Consider the following 19,986-nt stretch of genomic DNA (forward strand, 5'->3'; position numbering starts at 1 on the left):
TTTTGGGTTTCAACTGCTATTAAAACTATCTAAATTACTACTAAAAACAACATATAATTCACTGTCATCACTAATATATAGATCTTATCACGTGATATTTATACATAATCATTTTTCATTGAAATTTTTTCTTATATTTCTTTTTTTAGCTTTTTCCCAAATCTTTTTTTGTGACAACCACCACATTTGGATGAACATTCTATACAAGGTTTCTTTAATCAGAGTTTTTTTGTTTGGCTTTTTTCACGTAGTTTTATTTTGTATTCTTCAATTTCATCTCATCTACTCTAATTTTCCCTAAATCTTGCAATAATTTACATCATCACTAATTTATTATTTTCATCCACTCAAGTGTGTGAAAAAACATGTGTCCACCGTGAATGATATGTTTGGCTTGCTCCCGCTGGAATCCGTCATATTTGATGGGACATAATTTATCAAAGTTCCATATAATTGACCTTTGGCTAAATAGATTAAGTACTTAGTATTTTTTTTCTTATTGTGTTATAATTTAAAACAAAGGGAGTATTACATTATTCAGAGTATATTACTAGTATATATGCATGGATAGTGAAAAAATAAATAACAACACATTTATATAGTGATCAAAACAATATTAAAGATATTAACCAAAATAAACTCTAATATATAAAGTCTCCTCCACCAATGAGAGATGTTAAACATATTTATCTGATTTTTATTTGATATATATTTAATTCAATGGTCCAGATTTCACTATTTCTCTCATGTCAACCGTCCATTCTTGATAATTAAAAACATATACAAAATGTATAGAGCATGCATATGCATAGATTTGTGTGCAATTTGAAGAATCAAATGTAGAATACTATAGTTTTAGATCCTTTTACAAGACTTAGAGTTATCTGAAAAGTCACCAAAAGGATATTTTGGATATATATATAGGAACTGAAAAACAAAAGTACAAACTGGCATATCCACATGTATGATCAAAGGAACTATTTTAAATAGCAAAATCTACACATTTGCTTAATTATCAAAAACATACAAGGATTGTGTGGCCCTTGTATTTTTTTGGATCACAATTTTGGAATCTTGAAGATTTTGGATTTTTTTTCAATTTATTTTGGAAAGTCCTACTTCACCCTTCACTTGTTGGATGAAAATGATATGTACCTTGGGGTGGGGAAGTTTCTTTTCTTTCAATCCTAATTTATATGTTTTCACCGACAACTCTTTCAGAAGAATTTGATTTACTATTTACTAATCTATATTATAAGACAATTTTTAGAAAATTTTATATGATTTATAAAAAAAATGTCAAAAAACTTTCAATTCACTACAAGAAATTTGGCTTTTAGCGACGGTTTTTCAGGGGTTTTGCGGGGGTTTTGAACCGTCGCAACAGCATATAGCGACGGTTGAGCAAATGTCGCAGATCCTAGCGTCGTCAGCACTATATAGCGACGGTTTTATGAACTGCCACACAAACCGTCGTAATCATTTTAGCGTCAGTTATAAACCGTCGCGGAATCATGTAAACCGCCGGGAAATGGAAAAGCGAAGGAATGTATTTCATCGTTTTGTGACGGTTTTAAACCGTCGCAATCCATTCCTTTTTTAAAAAAAAAATTGGTATTTTTTGGTTAGCTTATAGCTTTTCCTGTTTTAATTGATCTTATTTCATACTGATAACTACTAAATTAATTGATAAAAATCCATTACAGTAATCATCAACAAAAGCATAACTTTAATTAAAATAATGCTTAAACATACTAATTAAAATTATACAACCAAAGTTCAACACAAAAGTCTAATTAAATATAAACTATATCTAATTAAAACAAATTATACAACACAAATGTTCTAACACAGGGATATAGCAGTTCTTGATCTTCATTTTCTTTATTTCTTGATCAAACAAACCTGCACATTTATTTTTAAAATAAAACAACCATCTTAGAGCTAAGAAACAAGCCAACAACTATGTAATTCTTATATGAGGAAACTATCATAAGCAAGAAATCTCACCTTCCTTACATTGAGGGCCTTGTGGAGAAACCAATTCATTTTTAGGGACTTGTGGCGAGTCTTGGAGCTTAGTCTGAAACCAACTCTTTATCTACAAGAACATGCATATACAAGAAATATGCATACAAGAAACAAGGACATGCAAATACAAGAAACAAGCTTGACTGACTACTTATATTTTTTTTTAAAAAGACTGACTACTTATATTATGATAAACTATATCAACTTATTCATACAAATTAAAAACAGAATATCCTTTTTCCTATGATTGATACCTAAAGGCAGAAAAATGAACAAATCATAAAAACACCCCCCAATTCCAACAAAAACACACATATTTAAAGTTAAATTAGCCAAACAAAGCTAAGAACACCTACAAGTGCACGTAATATTATGGCAGACAGAACAGTTTCAAACTAAATAGTGAGGAATTGGATACCTGACTACTTCTTCATGAGGACAATTACCAGGAGGGTTGATTTGATAATATAGAGCTTCAGCTACCTGACTTTAAAACTGGATTTGACCATATATTTTCTTATCTATAATGAGGAAGATTGGTACATTGTTTGCTCTCCACGTCTAAAACAAAAACCCTGTAAATCCTTAGCTTAGTCTTACATAAGTGAACAGAAAAAGATGGAAGTACAAAAAGACAAAAATAAATTAAAAAGAGGCTAGACAGTTACATGATTTCTGCAAGTCTCTTTGTATTTAGAATGAAGGCACAACATTGCATTGCAACTAAGCAATGTGATGTGACACCTTTCACTAAATGATGATAGCATGGTGGAAAACATAATGAAACATATCCTTCTATTGAATTGTCCACAAGACAGACTGGTTCTCCAATGACCACATAAATCAAATAAAACACAAATCAAGTCCTGAATGAGACATCTCAAAAACTCCAAGATGACCACATAAATCAAATAAAACACAAATCAAACATCAAATTTCCTTAGATCACAACAGTAGTTCCATGGTATAACTATTGTGGCATACCTCATTAAATTTCTCTATATCTTGTTGATTAATGATTTAGTAAATAAAGATTTTCTTTATAAACAAAAATCAACAACAGGACCTTATAAACAAAAATCTGACATGACCAAAGATCTAACCTCTATTAGGTTGTCTACTTGCTTATTGTTTACATTGTTCTCTATGCCCTGTTCTGAAGCTGAAATAGAATCCATGATCAAATTAGAGAATCTATGATTATTTGGTTAAAAGAAAATCATCGAAACCATGTTGACAATATCTAACTTTTGTAAAGGAGATGTTGTATCCATATCATAGTCCCTTGGAACAAGCTCAAGTACAACCTTTTCAAAGATTCTCAAAGTTAAAATATATATAATTGATGTTGAGATATCATCCTGGAAACATAATTACTTGAGCTCAACACACAGCTATGAATCACTTACACATATACTAATATAAGTTCTTCAAGAGTAAATTTAGTAATTTTGAAATACTTTTCTAGCATGCAATTCTTCTTCTGTTTGATTTCCATTGTCCAAGTCCTATAGCATAAAAAAAGATATCGTCACATAATGAAATGATTATGTGGAAAAGATCAATTTCAGTGTGTACCTTGATTTGTACTATCACATAATGAAATTGACTTACAGAATATCAATTGTATGTTAGTTTTAGTTTTATATTTCAACAGTCCTTCCTAATATGAATAGAAGGAACAATTTATCATGATTTCCATAGTGATGTTGAGATCATTTGATTTTTCGAAAACTATTTTATACTACTAGACCAATATTTCAGGCTCATTTTTGCAACTAGCATATATCTATAGTTCTTTTCCTATGATTGATACAAATTAAAACATAATATCCCTTTTCCTATGATTGATACTTAAAGGCTGAAAAACGAACAAATCATGAAAACACCCAATTCCAACAAAAACACACACAGATTTAGAGTTAAATTAGGCAAACAAAGCTAAGAACACATACAAATGCACGTAATATATATTATGCAAGCAACACACACATTATTATAATAGAAGCTAGTGAAACAAGCAATTTCTTACATTTTGCATACTTGAATGAGATCAAAGACCAAGTGAGTCTTCACACCATAATCAAAATGAGTCTTGTCATAACAAGAGTAGGTGGCATGTTTGTTGGCTTAGATGCGCCTTGAGATCCAACTTTATGATGAAGCTTAGTTAGGGAGCTTGAACCAAGCTTTGAAAGCACTGGCACTTTTTTGTCCACACCATTAGCAACGGTTCTGTTTTCAAAGCTAAACACATCACGACCAAATTATTCATAATCTAATAACCAACAAACAAAAAATTATAAAAATCAAATCACCATTCATATATAAAACATGAGTAAAATCATTGACATTATTGAATACAGAAAAAACCAGATACTACTATACTAGAAATAGATAGATACAAGCAAAAATCAAGTAAACCCCACTTAAGCTATGGTAAATTCAAACAGTGCTATTGCAGACAAATAATTCACAAAATTTGTCTATTTGCATTTCATATGCTTATAATGCTTCACATAAACGAATCAAACAAATTAATGATAACCTCTATAACGATATATGTACCTCTTTCTCTAAATTTCAGGAAGCACAATAGATTGGAAACTAATAAACTAATTTCAAATACCTAATTACTAAATTTCTAAACAATAACTAGTTTCAAATACCTAAGTACCAATTTATGAAACAAAATGATGAAAAAATGGGAAAAAAATAACTAAAAAATGTAATAAAATTATAAACTGAACCTGAATTGAATGATGGACAAAACTGAAGTGAGGCTTGAGAGATTCTGAAACGAAGCTTTGCAGAGAAAATGAATGGAGGTTGAATGATTCTGAATGAGAGTTGAAGTGAATTGAGATTGAACGATTCTTAATTGAAGTTGAACATATCGAAGCTTTTCGCGAAATGAAACTAGGGTTGAACAATTCTGAATCAAAGTTGAACGAACGAATCTGAGGTTTGAATCTGAAGCTTGGGGTGAAGACGATTGAACGAACGAAGAACAAAGACGAATCTGAGGTTTGAATCTCAACGAACGAAGTTTGAATCTGAAGGATTTTGTGAGTGAAATGAAAACAAAAGGGAATCGAAAGTTTGAATCTAAGGATGAAATGAAATGAAAACAAAGAGGGAATGGAGTGAATATTTCTAGCGGGTTATGATATGATATAAGCCACGACGGTTCAAAGGAAACGGCCGCAAACCTCCAAAGTTAGAATAGCGGCGACGGTTGTGTATAGACCGCCACTGCTGTTCCGTTGCAAATCCACACTTTTTTTGTAGTGATTATATTTAATGTCGTCTTACAACTTTAACCATATTGAACTTTTTTGATGTAATAGATAATTGTTTTCGAATACGAACACACAATTGATGTGACTCAATTGCATCTAACGTATTGCAAATACAATGTAATTGCAAAGATATAAAAATAAAAAAACTAAATATTTGCACCTATGATTAAAATATTTTTTTTTTTATAATCAAAATTTTATTATAAGGAGTACAAAGGGGTACTCCTTAATTTATGATTAAAATTATGGTTGATTCTTGTGATTTTCATTAATGAATGTTTGGAAATAAAAATTTACACTTCCACCACACATCTTTATCGAAGATATTAATTAGGCTTAACTACACATTTGATTCCTTACGTTTGTTTTATGTTTCAATTTGGTCCCTTACGTTTAAAAAAAATCAATTTGGTCCCTTACGTTTTCATTCGGTTTCAATTTAGTCATTTCCGTTAGTTTTGTCACTAACACCGTTTGAACTATACACGTGTCACTGTGTCAAAATGTCCACGTGTCAGTCCACATATGCGAATTGACTGCCACATGTGACAAAATTGACGGAAAGGACTAAATTGAAACCTAATGGAAACGTAAGGGACCAAATTGATACTTTTTAAACGTAAGGGACCAAATTGAAACTTAAAATAAACGTAAGGAACCAAATGTATAGTTAAGCCTATTAATTACTACTCCCTCCGTCCCAAAATATAAACAAAAATTGGTCAATGAAAGTTGATGTATTTGATTTAAAATTTATCACTTGAGTTTACCACGCGTTGTCTCCTCTTCAAAGCCCATAAAAAAAAAAAAAAAACACTTAATATTTTAGAGAATCGCGATTAAATACAACTATACACGCAAATCATGCTTGCATTTGTATTGTAGATGGATTAAAAAACTTGATGTGACTATAACACATTTTATAGTGGGAACATACATATTGGATGCACAATATACCATGCTTTATTTTTCTAAGTTCAAACATAAAACATTTATTCCTTTATAAAGACATCAAAATTATCAAAGTCTTTCCCATTCTCAATCATAGTATTATTTATATATATATATAGCACCTTAGTCCTCTAGTAGCTAGATAGAAATTCAAAACATGTAGGTTTAAAAATTCACTTCTTTATTCAAAGTTGATACAAAATTTGCTTTTCCCATTGAATTATTTTGGATTTGCATGCAATTATTAACAACCAGCATAAAACTTAGCAGAATTTAAGGAAAAGGGTCAATTTTATTATTATAAAAATCAAGTATTTAGGAAACGATCCTTTCATCTGAAGTAAAGGCAAAGGAAAAAAAAATATTATTGATTTTTTTTGTCAATTTTATCTTTTCTACGGTTTGAAATGAAGCTTATGCATGGATCAGATTCTTTAGTATTTAAAAAGTTATTCAATTATACCACACTTTCATTAACTTAATTTTAAATAATATTCACAAGAAAATCTTCATTTACAAACATAATTTAAGCAGAAAATTTCGCCACAAAATTATTGGTGAATTTTAACACTTCTTAAGTGATATTTTCCTTCAATAAATGACATTTTTCTTGCAGTGGCCTTTAATTTAAGATCAAACCGTGCACTTTTTTGGGCAGATTGACGAAATAGCAAGCCACTTAAAACTCACACTTTTAATGTAGAGCGACCGAGGTTCGAACCCCGATCATGATATTCAACCTAACAATTTTGACATTTTTATCAGTTGAACTAGGATTTGTGAACTCACCCATTTAATGGGCAGAATCCAATCCTAGCTCTCAACAAACTTCTTAATATGTGTATTTAGTTTTTTGATCAACATTGATTCTATGATAATGAAAAATTAATTTTTTTAGTTAAAATCAATTATACTCAAACCAATATACTAATGGGTGTTGTTAACATGTGCATATAGAGCACATGTTAAAGTATCTTAATATAGAAATTTAACATTTAATGATACAAAAATTTAATGCTTAAAAAGTTAAAATTTAATGCTTCAACATTTAATACTTTCTATTTTTGTTTCCTTAACATGTGCCCTTGGTGCACATGTTAACATTCTCCTATACTAATTTGAAACTAACAATATACTAGACTATGTGTGTGTGTGTGTATGAAAGTAGTCATAATCAATTTCAAATCCCAAGCCAATGGAATTTAATAGTTCAAAGCACTATAATAGAATCTCAATAAAACACCTGAAATTAGTAGTACTACATAGTGAAATCTCAATCTCAAAATCTCAAACTCAAATTCAAGAGATAAATGTAGATATTGTTCTGCATCATGTACGGAAAGAATAAACAAATCTCAATCGTTGGATAAGAAGAAAGAAAAATAATGGTAGGTCCTACAATGAAAAAACCACCACTAATAACTTTGATAGTTCATGCATATCTTCATTATTTAGTCCCTACAAGACTTTGTCTGGAATATCTTGTTCATTACCCTACATTGGCTCATGTTTTAGGAGTGTCATTTGTTTTCATTATTATCATCTAACTTTGTGGTCCCTACTCTCCCATTCTTTCCCACACATTACAGGGTAGCATAAATAAATATATACATTAAACTATAAATTTTAGATCTAATCTAAGTATTAGGAGCACTTTCATGGTAGATAATTGGAAATCACGCGATACTTGAAAATTGTTTGAAACTCTAATGATAATAGATGTTATCTCTTCGAAGTATTAGAGTACGGTCTGCATCGTATTAACTATTGAGATGATAACCTAATCGGTTATGAGTTGAAAGAAGAATAAAGAAAAATGATTATACAATAAACTAATCCTATATTTATTTCTTTCTCATTTAAGAGGAAATAAAAATGACCAAATCATCCTCTCATTCATAAAAATGAAGATCGTGAGTATTTTCTTTTAAAAAATATCGTTGATCCATTGTTAACCACGTATGTGCATACAGTAAATACTCTTGACCGTCTGATTAAATTTTCAGGATCGAGATTAAATACTGTAATAAATTATTAAATTTATATTGCATAAATTTAAACTATTGAATCATAAATCGACACCACAATCGACTACTACGTGTAATTACAACGGCAGTCGATCCAAATCCGATAAAACCTGCCTAACAAATTAATATGCAATCATAATATAAAAAAGTTTTATAAATATCACCTCAAACCACATGTCAATGTAGATGCTACTTTATTTATTTTTTATTTTAGGTACAAATGCTACTTTATTTTATTACCCTCCAAAAACATCTTAAAAATATTTATATATACAATGAGATGTGATTGTACATAAATATTTAAAATCATTTTATATTGTCTCATTAAACTCATAAACTAAGTAAATATATGTTACAATTACAATATCTTCATATATATTATAATAACCTCTCTCTCTTTCTATCCCTCTCTCTCTCACAGACACAAAAAATCATTCATACTCTCTCTCAAACATATACAAACACATTGCTCCTCCAGCTTTTCCTTTGCCTCCTTCCTTCCTTCACAGCCTGTCAATCCTAAATTATTAACTCAACAACATGATCATTAATCAAGTTTTATAAAAAAATAATCTTGCTTTGTTGTTAATTATGTTTCAAAGCAAAAGCTTTAAACTTTGAATTGCCAAGTGTCTTCATGCTGTCTATGACCTTTCTTCAAATTCTTCATTACTACTTGGATTCATCCGTCCTTTAATTTATTTTTTCCAACCATGTTTCAAGCTAAACCATAATCATAATTAATCATCCACTTGTTTGTATTAGTATTTGTTTAAAAATACTAAACTTTATGGATAAAAATGTTGGCATGAAGGAAGAGCAATATCTTCAATGAACTTCCTCACACTAAGCTTCAATTTTGCTACTTCTTACATAAGGTAATCTTTAAACCATATATACATCTATCTATTTCTAAATATAAATCATACCCTTTTTTTTCTCGGGATTTAACATTTTCTGACTACTTCATTAGCGGAGAAAATTAAAGTCTGCAAAAAAATTGCAGACTTCAAAGTTCTCAAATTGCAAGAGTAACATAAAAGAGATTTTTTTTTTTTTTTTTCTTGTATATATATAAGTTCATGAAATTTAAGCTAAATATTTTTAATTTTCTTGAATCTTTATTTGATTTTCATCAAGTATATATATAAGGTTTAGTTTTTCTTTTTCTTTTTTTTTTTCCTTAGAAAAGCATGAACATGAACAACTTTTTCTTTTCACTTGAGTTTTGCTTTTTGAGAAACACAACACTTTTTTGGGCATAGTTTCTAGTAATAGTGAATGAAGATACACATAAATGCCTGCATATAATGTTCATTAAATCATTCATCATCAAATTTTCTGCAAATGTATGGTTTGCACTTTTGAACCTTTTTCTAAGAAAATTCTTTCTTCTACTTTTGGTTTAGTAAAGTTTCCTCTGTTTTGACAAATTTACTCAAACAACAAAACCAGTACAGTTTCTATTTTATTATAGAAGTGTAAATTTTTTGTATAGTTTCTATATATGGCTTGAATCTATGCATACATAAAGGTAGTAACAAAATCTTGCAAGATATCATAAGATCATGACTTGAATTCTTGCACTTGGGGTCAAAGTATTCCAACAATAAGGTCTCCATAAATATTTAGTGTTTGGTTATTTAGATCCATGATCCATCTTCCTCGACACGACATCGACACATATAGTTATATTTTATGGTTTCATTTTCTCAAATTTTCTCAAATTATTATTAAGTGTAAACATATCGGTGTCTGGTATCTGACACTTCAAATGGAAAACATGTCTGGTGTCTGATGCGTGTCGGAATTTGACATTGACATATATAGTCACATATCGGTGTCTGGTATCTGACATTTCAGATGGAAGACATGTCTGATTTCTGACACCGACACATATAGTCATATTGAATTATTTTATTTTCTTAAATTATTTCTTGTGTCAACATATTAGTGTCGTGTGTCGGTGTTAATGTTTCATAGTTTATGATAGCAAGAGTTAAGTTTATAAGTATTGATTTATTTTGGCTTAATTAGTAAAATGGTCCCTTAAAGACATTTTTGGTTTCAGATTGGTCCCTTAAAGAAAAAAAAGGTCTAATAGGTCCCTTAAAGAAAAAAAAGTCCGAATAGGTCCCTTAAAGACATCTCCGTTAATCAGTTTGGTCCTATTTAAACCTCTTTTTAGGGACCAAACTGATTAACGGAGATGTCTTTAAGGGACCTATTCGGATTTTTTTTTTCTTTAAGGACCTATTTGGACCTTTTTTTCTTTAAGGGACCAATTTGAAACCAAAAATATCTTTAAGGGACCATTTTACTAATTAAGCCATTTATTTTTTAGGAATGGGAACAAAAATTGAATATTCAATAAATCCTCTAGACTGCAACAACTTCACTGTGAGTGGTGTTGATGCCTGGGAGCAATATCAGAACAAAGGAGTGAAAAAAGTGATTAATAATCATTGTAGTATTGGAGTTATGAATTTGCAAGATCCAATGGATAAGATTCTAGACAGAAACAACAGAGAATCCATCAGAAAGACAATGCAGATGCAAGAAGACATCTTCAAGAGCCAGGTATCATGTCAATGTTTTATGCATCTTCTTAAACAATACAAAATTCATGTTGCCATTCCATTTTTACTAGAAAATTTGCATAGCATGACCAAATTTCAAAAGTGGAATGAAACGCATGGTTTAAATTGCAATTGTGAAATTGCGATTTTGGCCAATACGATAGCAATTCCGGTTGCAATGTTGTTGCAGAGATTTCTAAAACTGTTATATTTCAGCCGCAATAATAGTTGATGACTGTAATTTAAAATTGTTGAGTACGATATTGGTAAAATTTAAGAATTTAGGTTGAACAGTTCTAATCCAAGAAAACAATCATTTAATCACAAATTCATGCACTTAGATTATCGGTAAATATGATTTACATGTAAGTTTAATATTTTAAATTAAAAACAAAAAATTATAAACTGCATTTTTGTGGACCGTCTAATCACTAATATCTCGAATGTGTGATTTTAATGATCGCCGTGAATTCAATTTTTTTTTGTTACATTTTATTATTTTAATTATGCCAAACAGTCCTTTCATGGACCCAATTGAATAAATTGTACAATAAATGCTAATAGTGTCCAACCATAACAATTTGACAGGGACAATGCTGATGTCAAAATCAGTGTAAGAATTCCTTCACTAGTCTCACATTTCAAAATAAAAATAAAAATTGTCTCAAAATGAATAAAAGAATTTTTTTTTAATGTAACATTAATTATTTTAATTGTATTAGTTACTTAATAATATGTGTATATATACAAAGTCATTATATTCCATTTTCCATAATAAATAAAATTTAGTAATATTATTATTATTTTTCTATCATTTATGATTTTTTCTCTTCTTAAAATATGTTAAATAACGTCCGTTTGGATTTGAATTATTTTTTAGGTTATGTAAATAAATAAATTTTTATGTTAATTCATAAGTTTTTACTAACAAAAATTGTATCTTTATAAGTTGTTTTCTCATAAACTACCTTAAAAAACTTATAATAATACATAAAAACTTATTTATATAAGTTGTTCCGCATAATTTCAAATATAAGCTAATTCACACGGACCCTAAATGTGACACTCATTGTGTAAGAGAGTATTTGTTTACAATTACAAGCATGTATGATTTTACATGTTTTTATTTGATGCATATAAGATATAGTACATTATATGGTATGACATTAATCATTCAATTGAACATTTTATTAGTTGAAAAATGTATTAATTAGTATTTGAAAATTTGTAGGTAAAGGAATTACATAGAATATACAATGTGCAAAAAATGCTAATGGATGAGCATAAAAATGAAACCAAGCAAAATAAATTTTGGACCCCTATGAATGGTACCATAGGTATAAACCAACCTTATTTTGTTCACCAAAATCAACAACCAACACAAATTTCATTTAGCCATGTCCAAATTTTGAAAGAGGATATATACATAAAAGAAAGAAGTGGAAGTTGTTCAGGAGAAATAATCAAAAAAAGGCAAAAAGATTTGGATCTTGAAAAGCCTTGTGATGAAGCATTTCAAAGTTGTAAAATAAGCAATGATGTTTGTGATGAAGAAATTGAAGTGGATTTGACTTTATGTATAGGAAGCAACCAAACAAAGAATAAGAAGAAAAAATCTTATATGCTTCCAAATGGAATGAAAACTAAGGAGTTTAATTCTTATGTTACTTTTCAATCAGATAGAATTGGAGATAGTAGTGACCCTACAACACCAATGAGCAGCTCTAGTGTTACATTTGATCAAGATAAAAAGGGGCCACATTGGCTTTCTCAAGGTTTAAAGCTTAATTAATTAGGAGTTTAATTAACTTGTTTAATTGTATTATTGTTCCTCTTTACTAAAACATGGACCACTTGAATTTATATGGTTCATGTGATGTCATCATATTCCTAGATGAGTTTTTACTTTATTCCAATAAAATGGATAACTTAATATATAGTTTTATATATCTTAGTGTGTCACTTTCTGTATATAGATAAGAGTTAGTGTATGAAGTGATTCTTAAATTGATTTAATGTCCATTATGTTATTTTCAAAACTAAATGCTACTATAAAGGTTGAACATGGTACCACTTGATCTTGATGCTTTATGTGAATTTTAAGTTTTATAAGGAAAGTCCACTCTTAAAAAGACTATATATTAAATTAAAAAAGGTTAATAATCCTTGGCCCATATTTTTTTTTTGGCATCAATCAGTTATCCTCTGCGTCCAACTGCATCGCTAAAAGCGGCAATCTCTCCTTAAAAGTTTTAACGTTATTGCATGCCCAAACTGTAAAAATCGAACTCAAAACCTTAATTAAACTAGAAGAGACCCGCATCATATATCATCTAAGAGCTCTTGGGTCAAATTCTTATTTTGACTATGTTGTTATCAAGAACCTTTATTTTGGCTATAATAATAAGGAGAATGTTAACTTGTGCCCTTAAGGGCACATGTTAAGGAGATAAATGTGGAAAAAATTTATTGAACTTGTGGTGTATTCAATTTTCTAAACAATAAATGTTTTCTATCATTAAATGCTATATTTCTATTTTTAAGTAGCTTAACATGTGCCCTTAGGGCACAAGTTAACATAACCCTAATAATAAATGTACCTTTACAGGATTTTATTTTGATTTTTTTCAAACATAATTGGCATAAAATCGAAAATATTATTTTGAACAACCTGACTGACTTTGATTCGTTTGTTAGAAGATCTAAGTTCGAATCTTGATTATAATAATAATTTTTTTGACTGAACACTAAATTATCAGAATTATTTTTTCTTGAAAACTATCAGGGTAAGACCAAAAAAAGAAATCATACATAAGGAAAATTTTTACAGCTAGTTATATTATATAGAATAAAATGGTGTATGCTAGAGTCAATAAGAAAATAAGTTTGTAAAAAGAGATAGAGATGATAATGTTAACACATAGACATGATTAAGAAAGATTTAGGAGCTATGTGTTTGATTCAAGTGCATGCAAATTTTAGCTTTCAATCACTTCTGAAATGGAAATGGTTTCATAATCACTTATTTTAGTTTACATATGAGTTTTTTTTTTTTTTCTTTCTTTTCTATAATCGCTTTTACATATGGTTTCATAATCGCTTTTCTATTTTTATCATTCCACTACTTAAGTAGCAGAAGTTATAAATAAATAAAAATTCGTAGGATGTTTTTCGAGAGTATCTACTACCTAAATAACGGATATGGGTATTTTAGTAAATTTGTAGGACACCGAAGAAAATAAATAGGGTGGCAAAACAATTCTCCTTACATGTAGTACTTCTCAATGAAGTCTTTCTTGTTGGAGATTGGGCTTGTTGCTACATGATTAAAGGGCTCAATACCCTTATGAGCCCAATGACAAACCTTTGCCCTTCTTTTTTTGGTTAAGGTAGACAAACATTTAGTATATAATTTTAACAATTAAAATCTTAGATGGTGAAAAATTTCATAAATATGATGAAGAAAACGAGGACTAAATTGTCCCCGTGAGCATAGCTTAGTTGTTTGGTACATTGCATCAATATTCTATAAATTTGCATGCAATTGAATCAATGATGCTTTCAACAAAAATTTGGTCAATTTAATAGTAGTCATTATGCATATGTCTTTACCACCTCTTTATCATTTTTCTATTTCCTACTTTCTTTTATTGAAATGTTCTGTTTCTAACTTTGATTGAACTAGATTATGCTAACTTTTTTTATCTTGTTTTTAAAAGTCAAAAAAGCAAAACATACATAGTTTTATCTGAGTGTGTCACTTTTTGTATATAGATAAGATATTATAAAGTGATTCACTTATTCTTAAAAAACTTTAATGTCCAAGATGTTATTTTCAAACCTATATGCTATTGTAAAGCTTAATATTTCTTGGCCTATATTATCATTTTGATTATGTTGCTATCATGAACCTTATTTTGGCAAAAATAAATAAACAAATATTTCTACTTCAATTATGCATACTTCATGCAAATTGTTTGAGTTTAATATGAAACTCATTTCTTAGCAAAATATTGAGGGCTTGCCAATGGATGGGACCTAAAGAAGTAATCAAGATTATTTGAAGCCATTTCTTGTATACTAGACTAATAAATAAGGAAAATATTTACAGCTGTATATTGTATAGAACTAAATGGTGGATTTTTTTTTGACTAAGAACTAAATGGTGGATGATAAAGAATAACTAAGAAAATTAATAAGTTTGTTTGAAATGATTTTATATTTTGGAATTAGCCCTCTGATTCTCTCGAAGGAAGGGGAGTTTGGTAATCCAAAGTTCAGTCGTGAGGTTAGGAAAGTCTGATAAAAAATTATTCCCACCAAAAATCAAACTCGGATTCTCTCGAACGATCCGTCTTAGAGGAGCTTATTAACTACTTGAGGTCAATCTCTTGATTTATAAGAAATGATTGTGTTAACACAAAAGACATAATTAGGTAAAACCTAGGTGATATGCAATTGATACAATTGCATGCATCAATTGCATGCAAATAGGAGACTTCAATCACTACTGGGGATGTTTAGAGGGAAAAGTAGTTACAATGATCTAACTATAAGTTTGTTTACAGGGCATTATGTTTACAACCGACTTTAATTTTTATTTTCTAGCTATTTGTATATGATATTTGTTTGTAGTCCTTTATATTACACAAACCTTGTTTGTTGGGTGTTTGTTCCCAATATAACTTGAAACAAAAGTACTTATTTTAGGAAGCAAAAATGGTAAACTCACATCACTTTCTAAGCACTAAGGTTTGTGAAGAAAGTGAAATATGCACACCCAAATAATAGAAATAAGAGGTATATGATATAATGTTATGCTTAATATTTTTATTTGTTTGGCTTTTAGTTGCAGTGGTGCAAAAACTTGATGAATTATGTTTAGATTTCAACTTTGGGGTTTCTTTTTTTTCAATAATTAAGAATTTATTAATACGGCCTAACCAAAAGATTAGAAAGGAAAAGGTGTAAAAGACAAAATTCGCCCTCACACACCTACAAATAAAACGCTAAAATCCCAAATAGAACACTTGGAAAAAAACTCCTAATTAACAAAATGGGCAAGAGACACTAAAGAAAATTTTCAAAAAATAAAATCACCACAACATTTTAGAATGAGAGCAACACCTGAAAATTCCAAATAATATAGTGAAATTAAGTATTTTAATTGTAATTGTTAAGAGTCTTACATCGGTTGAGAGATGGCCTGACTAAGTGTTTATATACTGGAGGTAATCCTCACCTTACAAGCTAGTTTTGTAAGGTTGAGTTAGGCCCAATATCCATTTCTAATATGATATCAGAGCCTATCCTAGATTCATTTGTTGTTTGTTGTGGAGATCTCCCATATTTGGGCTACCCGTTGTTGTTGATCCCACGTTCCAGCTTGTTCAGTTATGGACGTGTAAGGGGTGTGTTAGAAGTCTCACATTGGCTAGAGATATGGCAAAGATAACCTTTATAAATGTAGTGAAAACCTCAACTCTCAAGCTAACTTTTGTGGTTGAGTATAGGTCTTCCAAATTCTAATATGGTATCAGAGCCTCTCCACGATCCGTTGGGCCACCTGTTATCATGTTTCCGCTATCGGGCCACCTACCGTTTATATTCACGCACCAAACCCAATAGTGCTGGGCGTGAGGGGGTGTGTTAAAAGTCCCACATCGGTTGAGAGATGACCTGACTAAGTGTTTATATATTGGAGGCAATCCTCACCTTACAAGCCGATTTTAAAAGGTTGAGTTAGGCCTAATATCCATTTCTAAGAATAATATTTCGAGTAGTTATTAAACTCTTCGGATAAACCCATTCACATCTTTATAATAATATATAAGCAAAATGTTGTTATATATATTATTTTATTTTAATACCACCATTTTTGAGCGACAAATTTCTATTAGAAAATTTGTCGGAAACACACAAAGTAAATTCTATCCTTCCGATCAAATATTTTTCGTGCACAAAATTCAGTGATTGAACATTTAACCTCTAAAGTCTAAAGTGATCAAATACTTTTATTACTTAAACCAATTTATTGTTGGTTTTCAATATCTTATATCATATGTGAGATTTATGAATACACACATATTTGAAAAAAATTCAAATTACTAATTCAACAATGAAATATTAATAAATATACAAATTTCTCACACACTTGTACTTTTCACTTTTGTATAAAGTAAAACACAACACCATAATCATTGTACTTGACTAATCCATCCCTCTAGTTCACCCTACTACAATCAAACCTTATTTCACCTTGATTTCCAGTTTTAACACCTACCCTTCCCAACTTAGTAATAGCATCAATAAAAGCACTTTCAAAAGCAGCTTCATTTGATGCAAATAAGTCAACTGTATTCTTTGACTTTTTATCTATAGCCAACACTTGATCTGAAGTAAAGAGTCCTTTTCCTTGTTGCAAATTCTTGAAATATTGATTGTCAAATATTTGAGGTGTGATTGGATCCATGTTTATAGCAATCCTAGGATCAACTTTTATAGGACATGCTTGTCTAAGCTCAAATGCATATTGTAAATTTAGTGTTGGGTCAATTCTATTTTTTGGGCTGAAGTTGTAGATTCTTTTTGAGAAACGGTTGCAATGAGAGAATCCAATTGTATGTGCACCTAACAAAATTATACCAAGACATAATTTTTTTTGAAGTTTGTCAAAAATTTAAAAACTATATTCTAATTTATAAGCAATTGGTTTAAATTATCTTTATCACTAGAATCTAAAATAGAACAAACTGCGCCGCCGACTCTTTTTGAATGGTGAAATCAATCTTCTTAAACTACATCGAGAGATCTTTTGAGACACTATAAATCATTTAAGATATTAAACTCTCTCAACTAATAATTTTCCATACACATCGGTTAAAGGTCGAACATTTGAGCATATATTTAAAGATCTGATTATTTACCGATTATGTGGCGAGTTTAGCTTCATTATACTACTTTCTATTAGTTAAGTTACCTGATAATGCAATCATGTCTATCTGGGAGAGGCCATTGAATCTAAACATTGAATTAAGTTGATCCAAATTGAATTCAGGATGAGGAAGATGGCGTTGAACACTTGCAATTGTAGATATTCTTCCATCACGCCTTCCTAATTCAACTTCATAAAATGGTCCCCCAGCCTATAATATTATACAATTATAAATTATTAATAGCATTCATATAATTTGGCTAATATCCTATGAAGCACAAACACGACAGTGACACTATTAACATAATTCAATGTAACAGTATGTGTTTGTGTCGCGTTAAAGTTGGACACCGACATTATCTGAATCCGAGACATACTTAATTTGAAGAGTGTCTGTGTTTCATAGCTAATAGTATCAAATAACATACTTTTTTGGAAATTTTATTAGTAACTTAAATTGGAAAATCAAAGTAATCTAGAAGTAAAAGCATGGATATACCAAATTGACTACATCCCTTGTAGCAAGAGCAAGTATATCTGCACAAGAGATTTTATTTGTGCATTGAGGATCTTTGTCAATAGCTTCTTTTGCTTTAATCACTGTGTCAAAGCCATCACCAGCTAATGAAATATCATCAGGATGATTTTTCTCTGCTTGACTAGTTGGAGATTCAAGCAAAATTGATGCATCACAACCCTGTCCATAAATTAATAAAAACATAAATCAACCTTATTTTTAAAAATATGTGCACATTTTAACCAATTGTCAATATAATGAATTGGAACATCGATCGTTAAAATGGCTTACTTTAACCATCAAAGCATAATTTCACTTTAGACGAGTCAAATTCTTTTTTATTACCACACATAACCACGATCAATGGATCCTTCCTACCTTTCCATTGACCCTACCTAGGTGGGAATTTATATAGACCTAAAAGATTCCCATATTTTTTTTCATAAAAGGCGGGTTGAGTTTAAACTAAAATAGATTGAAAATGTACTTGAACCTCAGGATATGTGGTTCAATTTTTATAGAAGACAAAAACTCTACTAGAGAGAGGTAGAGAAGATCGTGAGATACAGTGTCGGGCCACCTACTGTATAAGAGAAGGGGCCTGCTGTCACACACACACACAGAGAGAGAGAGAGAGAGAGAGAGAGAGAGAGAGAGAGAGAGAGAGAGATGATCACAGATAGAGGTAGGGAGAAAGGCAGGTGATTTTGAAGCTCTAACGCCTCTAATCGAAGGAGTGTTCAGTATTCAACGTGACAATAACACATGTAATTACATTCAGCTAGTTAACTTTTGTAAAATTATTATCAGTTATGTTGGTGTCAGCTTCAGTACCGCGTCTATTGTGTAACTCAATATTTCATTATTGAACTTAATTAGCAATAGCTTATATACTTTGTGTAATAAATTATCATTGTGATTTGTGGAAACATAATTGAAAACAAAAACTTTGAATTAAACATACCCTAACAAAACAATCATGAAAGAAGAGTCTAAGAGTGGCAGGAGCAGTGACAAAAGTCTGCTTAAACTTGAGCTCCACGGCAGACCGAACCAATTGTTCAACATTTGGACATGTATTGCCATAGAAGCCTTTACTAAGTTGAGCTGAACTTGTTTGTACACAAACTATAACAAGAACAAAAATTGATAACACCACAATGATCCTAGGAGCTCCCATTGTTACTCTTTGTTATTTTTCTTATTTGTTTCATATGTTACAAATTGTATTTCCTATATTTATAATATATAGTAATTGACGTGTAATGATGAAAAAAAGGGTTGATATTGAATAAGAATATTATAATGATTTGAAGGATATTTTGTGAGAATAATTATTAAAAAAATAGGATAATTTGTGAGAATAAGAAAAAAAAGGTTGGTTTCATGGATACATAATCCAGAGTCTAGCTAATATGTTATTTGATCATATGATGTAGAAGGATGCGTGATTGAAGATTAAATGGCTTAAAAAATTTGTTTCATATCAATTAAATCTTAGTGTTGAAATTTTTTTAAGAAAAAAAAAGTGTTTTTCTCTATCAAATTGTGATAGAGAATGTCAAACTATAGGCATATATATACTTCAATAGATCTGAATTAGGTGCGATTAGCATTCATAACCGTATGCAGTCAGTGAATCAAG

General features: G+C 30.0%; 2 protein-coding genes and 1 long non-coding RNA gene across 5 annotated transcripts; 1 reads left to right on the forward strand and 2 right to left on the reverse strand.

Annotated features, from left to right (window-relative positions):
- Positions 1-1,665: 1,665 nt before the first annotated feature.
- Positions 1,666-5,339, reverse strand: LOC123887170. Of its 3 annotated transcripts, XR_006801386.1 has the most exons (6): positions 4,782-5,327; positions 4,064-4,266; positions 3,441-3,539; positions 2,700-3,193; positions 2,011-2,606; positions 1,666-1,905 (listed from the first exon to the last, which is right to left on the reverse strand). It is a non-coding gene; the product is annotated as an uncharacterized LOC123887170 (long non-coding RNA). The 3 variants fall into 3 exon arrangements; XR_006801385.1 differs by having other exon boundaries at positions 2,700-3,539; positions 4,782-5,339; XR_006801384.1 differs by having other exon boundaries at positions 2,011-2,592; positions 2,700-3,539; positions 4,782-5,321.
- Positions 5,340-8,478: 3,139 nt separating this feature from the next.
- Positions 8,479-12,896, forward strand: LOC123884910. The gene is made up of 3 exons (XM_045934138.1): positions 8,479-9,189; positions 10,656-10,891; positions 12,122-12,896. The coding sequence occupies exons 2-3, from the start codon at positions 10,658-10,660 to the stop codon at positions 12,680-12,682; spliced, it is 795 nt and encodes a 264-aa protein (XP_045790094.1). The 5' UTR covers positions 8,479-9,189; positions 10,656-10,657; the 3' UTR covers positions 12,683-12,896.
- Positions 12,897-16,904: 4,008 nt separating this feature from the next.
- LOC123884672 (peroxidase 16-like) lies at positions 16,905-19,565 on the reverse strand. Its single transcript, XM_045933821.1, has 4 exons — positions 19,306-19,565; positions 18,324-18,521; positions 17,870-18,035; positions 16,905-17,520 (listed from the first exon to the last, which is right to left on the reverse strand). Exons 1-4 carry the CDS (start codon positions 19,519-19,521, stop codon positions 17,114-17,116), a joined length of 987 nt encoding a protein of 328 aa, XP_045789777.1. The 5' UTR covers positions 19,522-19,565; the 3' UTR covers positions 16,905-17,113.
- Positions 19,566-19,986: the final 421 nt, after the last annotated feature.

The sequence above is a fragment of the Trifolium pratense genome, linkage group LG5 (assembly GCF_020283565.1).
Source record: "Trifolium pratense cultivar HEN17-A07 linkage group LG5, ARS_RC_1.1, whole genome shotgun sequence".
Classification (NCBI taxonomy): Eukaryota; Viridiplantae; Streptophyta; class Magnoliopsida; order Fabales; family Fabaceae; genus Trifolium; species Trifolium pratense.

Coding starts and splice junctions, on each gene's coding strand:
- LOC123884910 (XM_045934138.1), top strand. CDS start 10,658: ATGGGAACAAAAATTGAATATTCAATAAATCCTCTAGACTGCAACAAC. Junction 10,892..12,121: donor AAGACATCTTCAAGAGCCAG/GTATCATGTCAA, acceptor GAAAATTTGTAG/GTAAAGGAATTACATAGAAT.
- LOC123884672 (XM_045933821.1), bottom strand. CDS start 19,521: ATGGGAGCTCCTAGGATCATTGTGGTGTTATCAATTTTTGTTCTTGTT. Junction 18,036..18,323: donor CAAGGGATGTAGTCAATTTG/GTATATCCATGC, acceptor ATAATATTATAG/GCTGGGGGACCATTTTATGA. Junction 17,521..17,869: donor AGACATGATTGCATTATCAG/GTAACTTAACTA, acceptor TAATTTTGTTAG/GTGCACATACAATTGGATTC.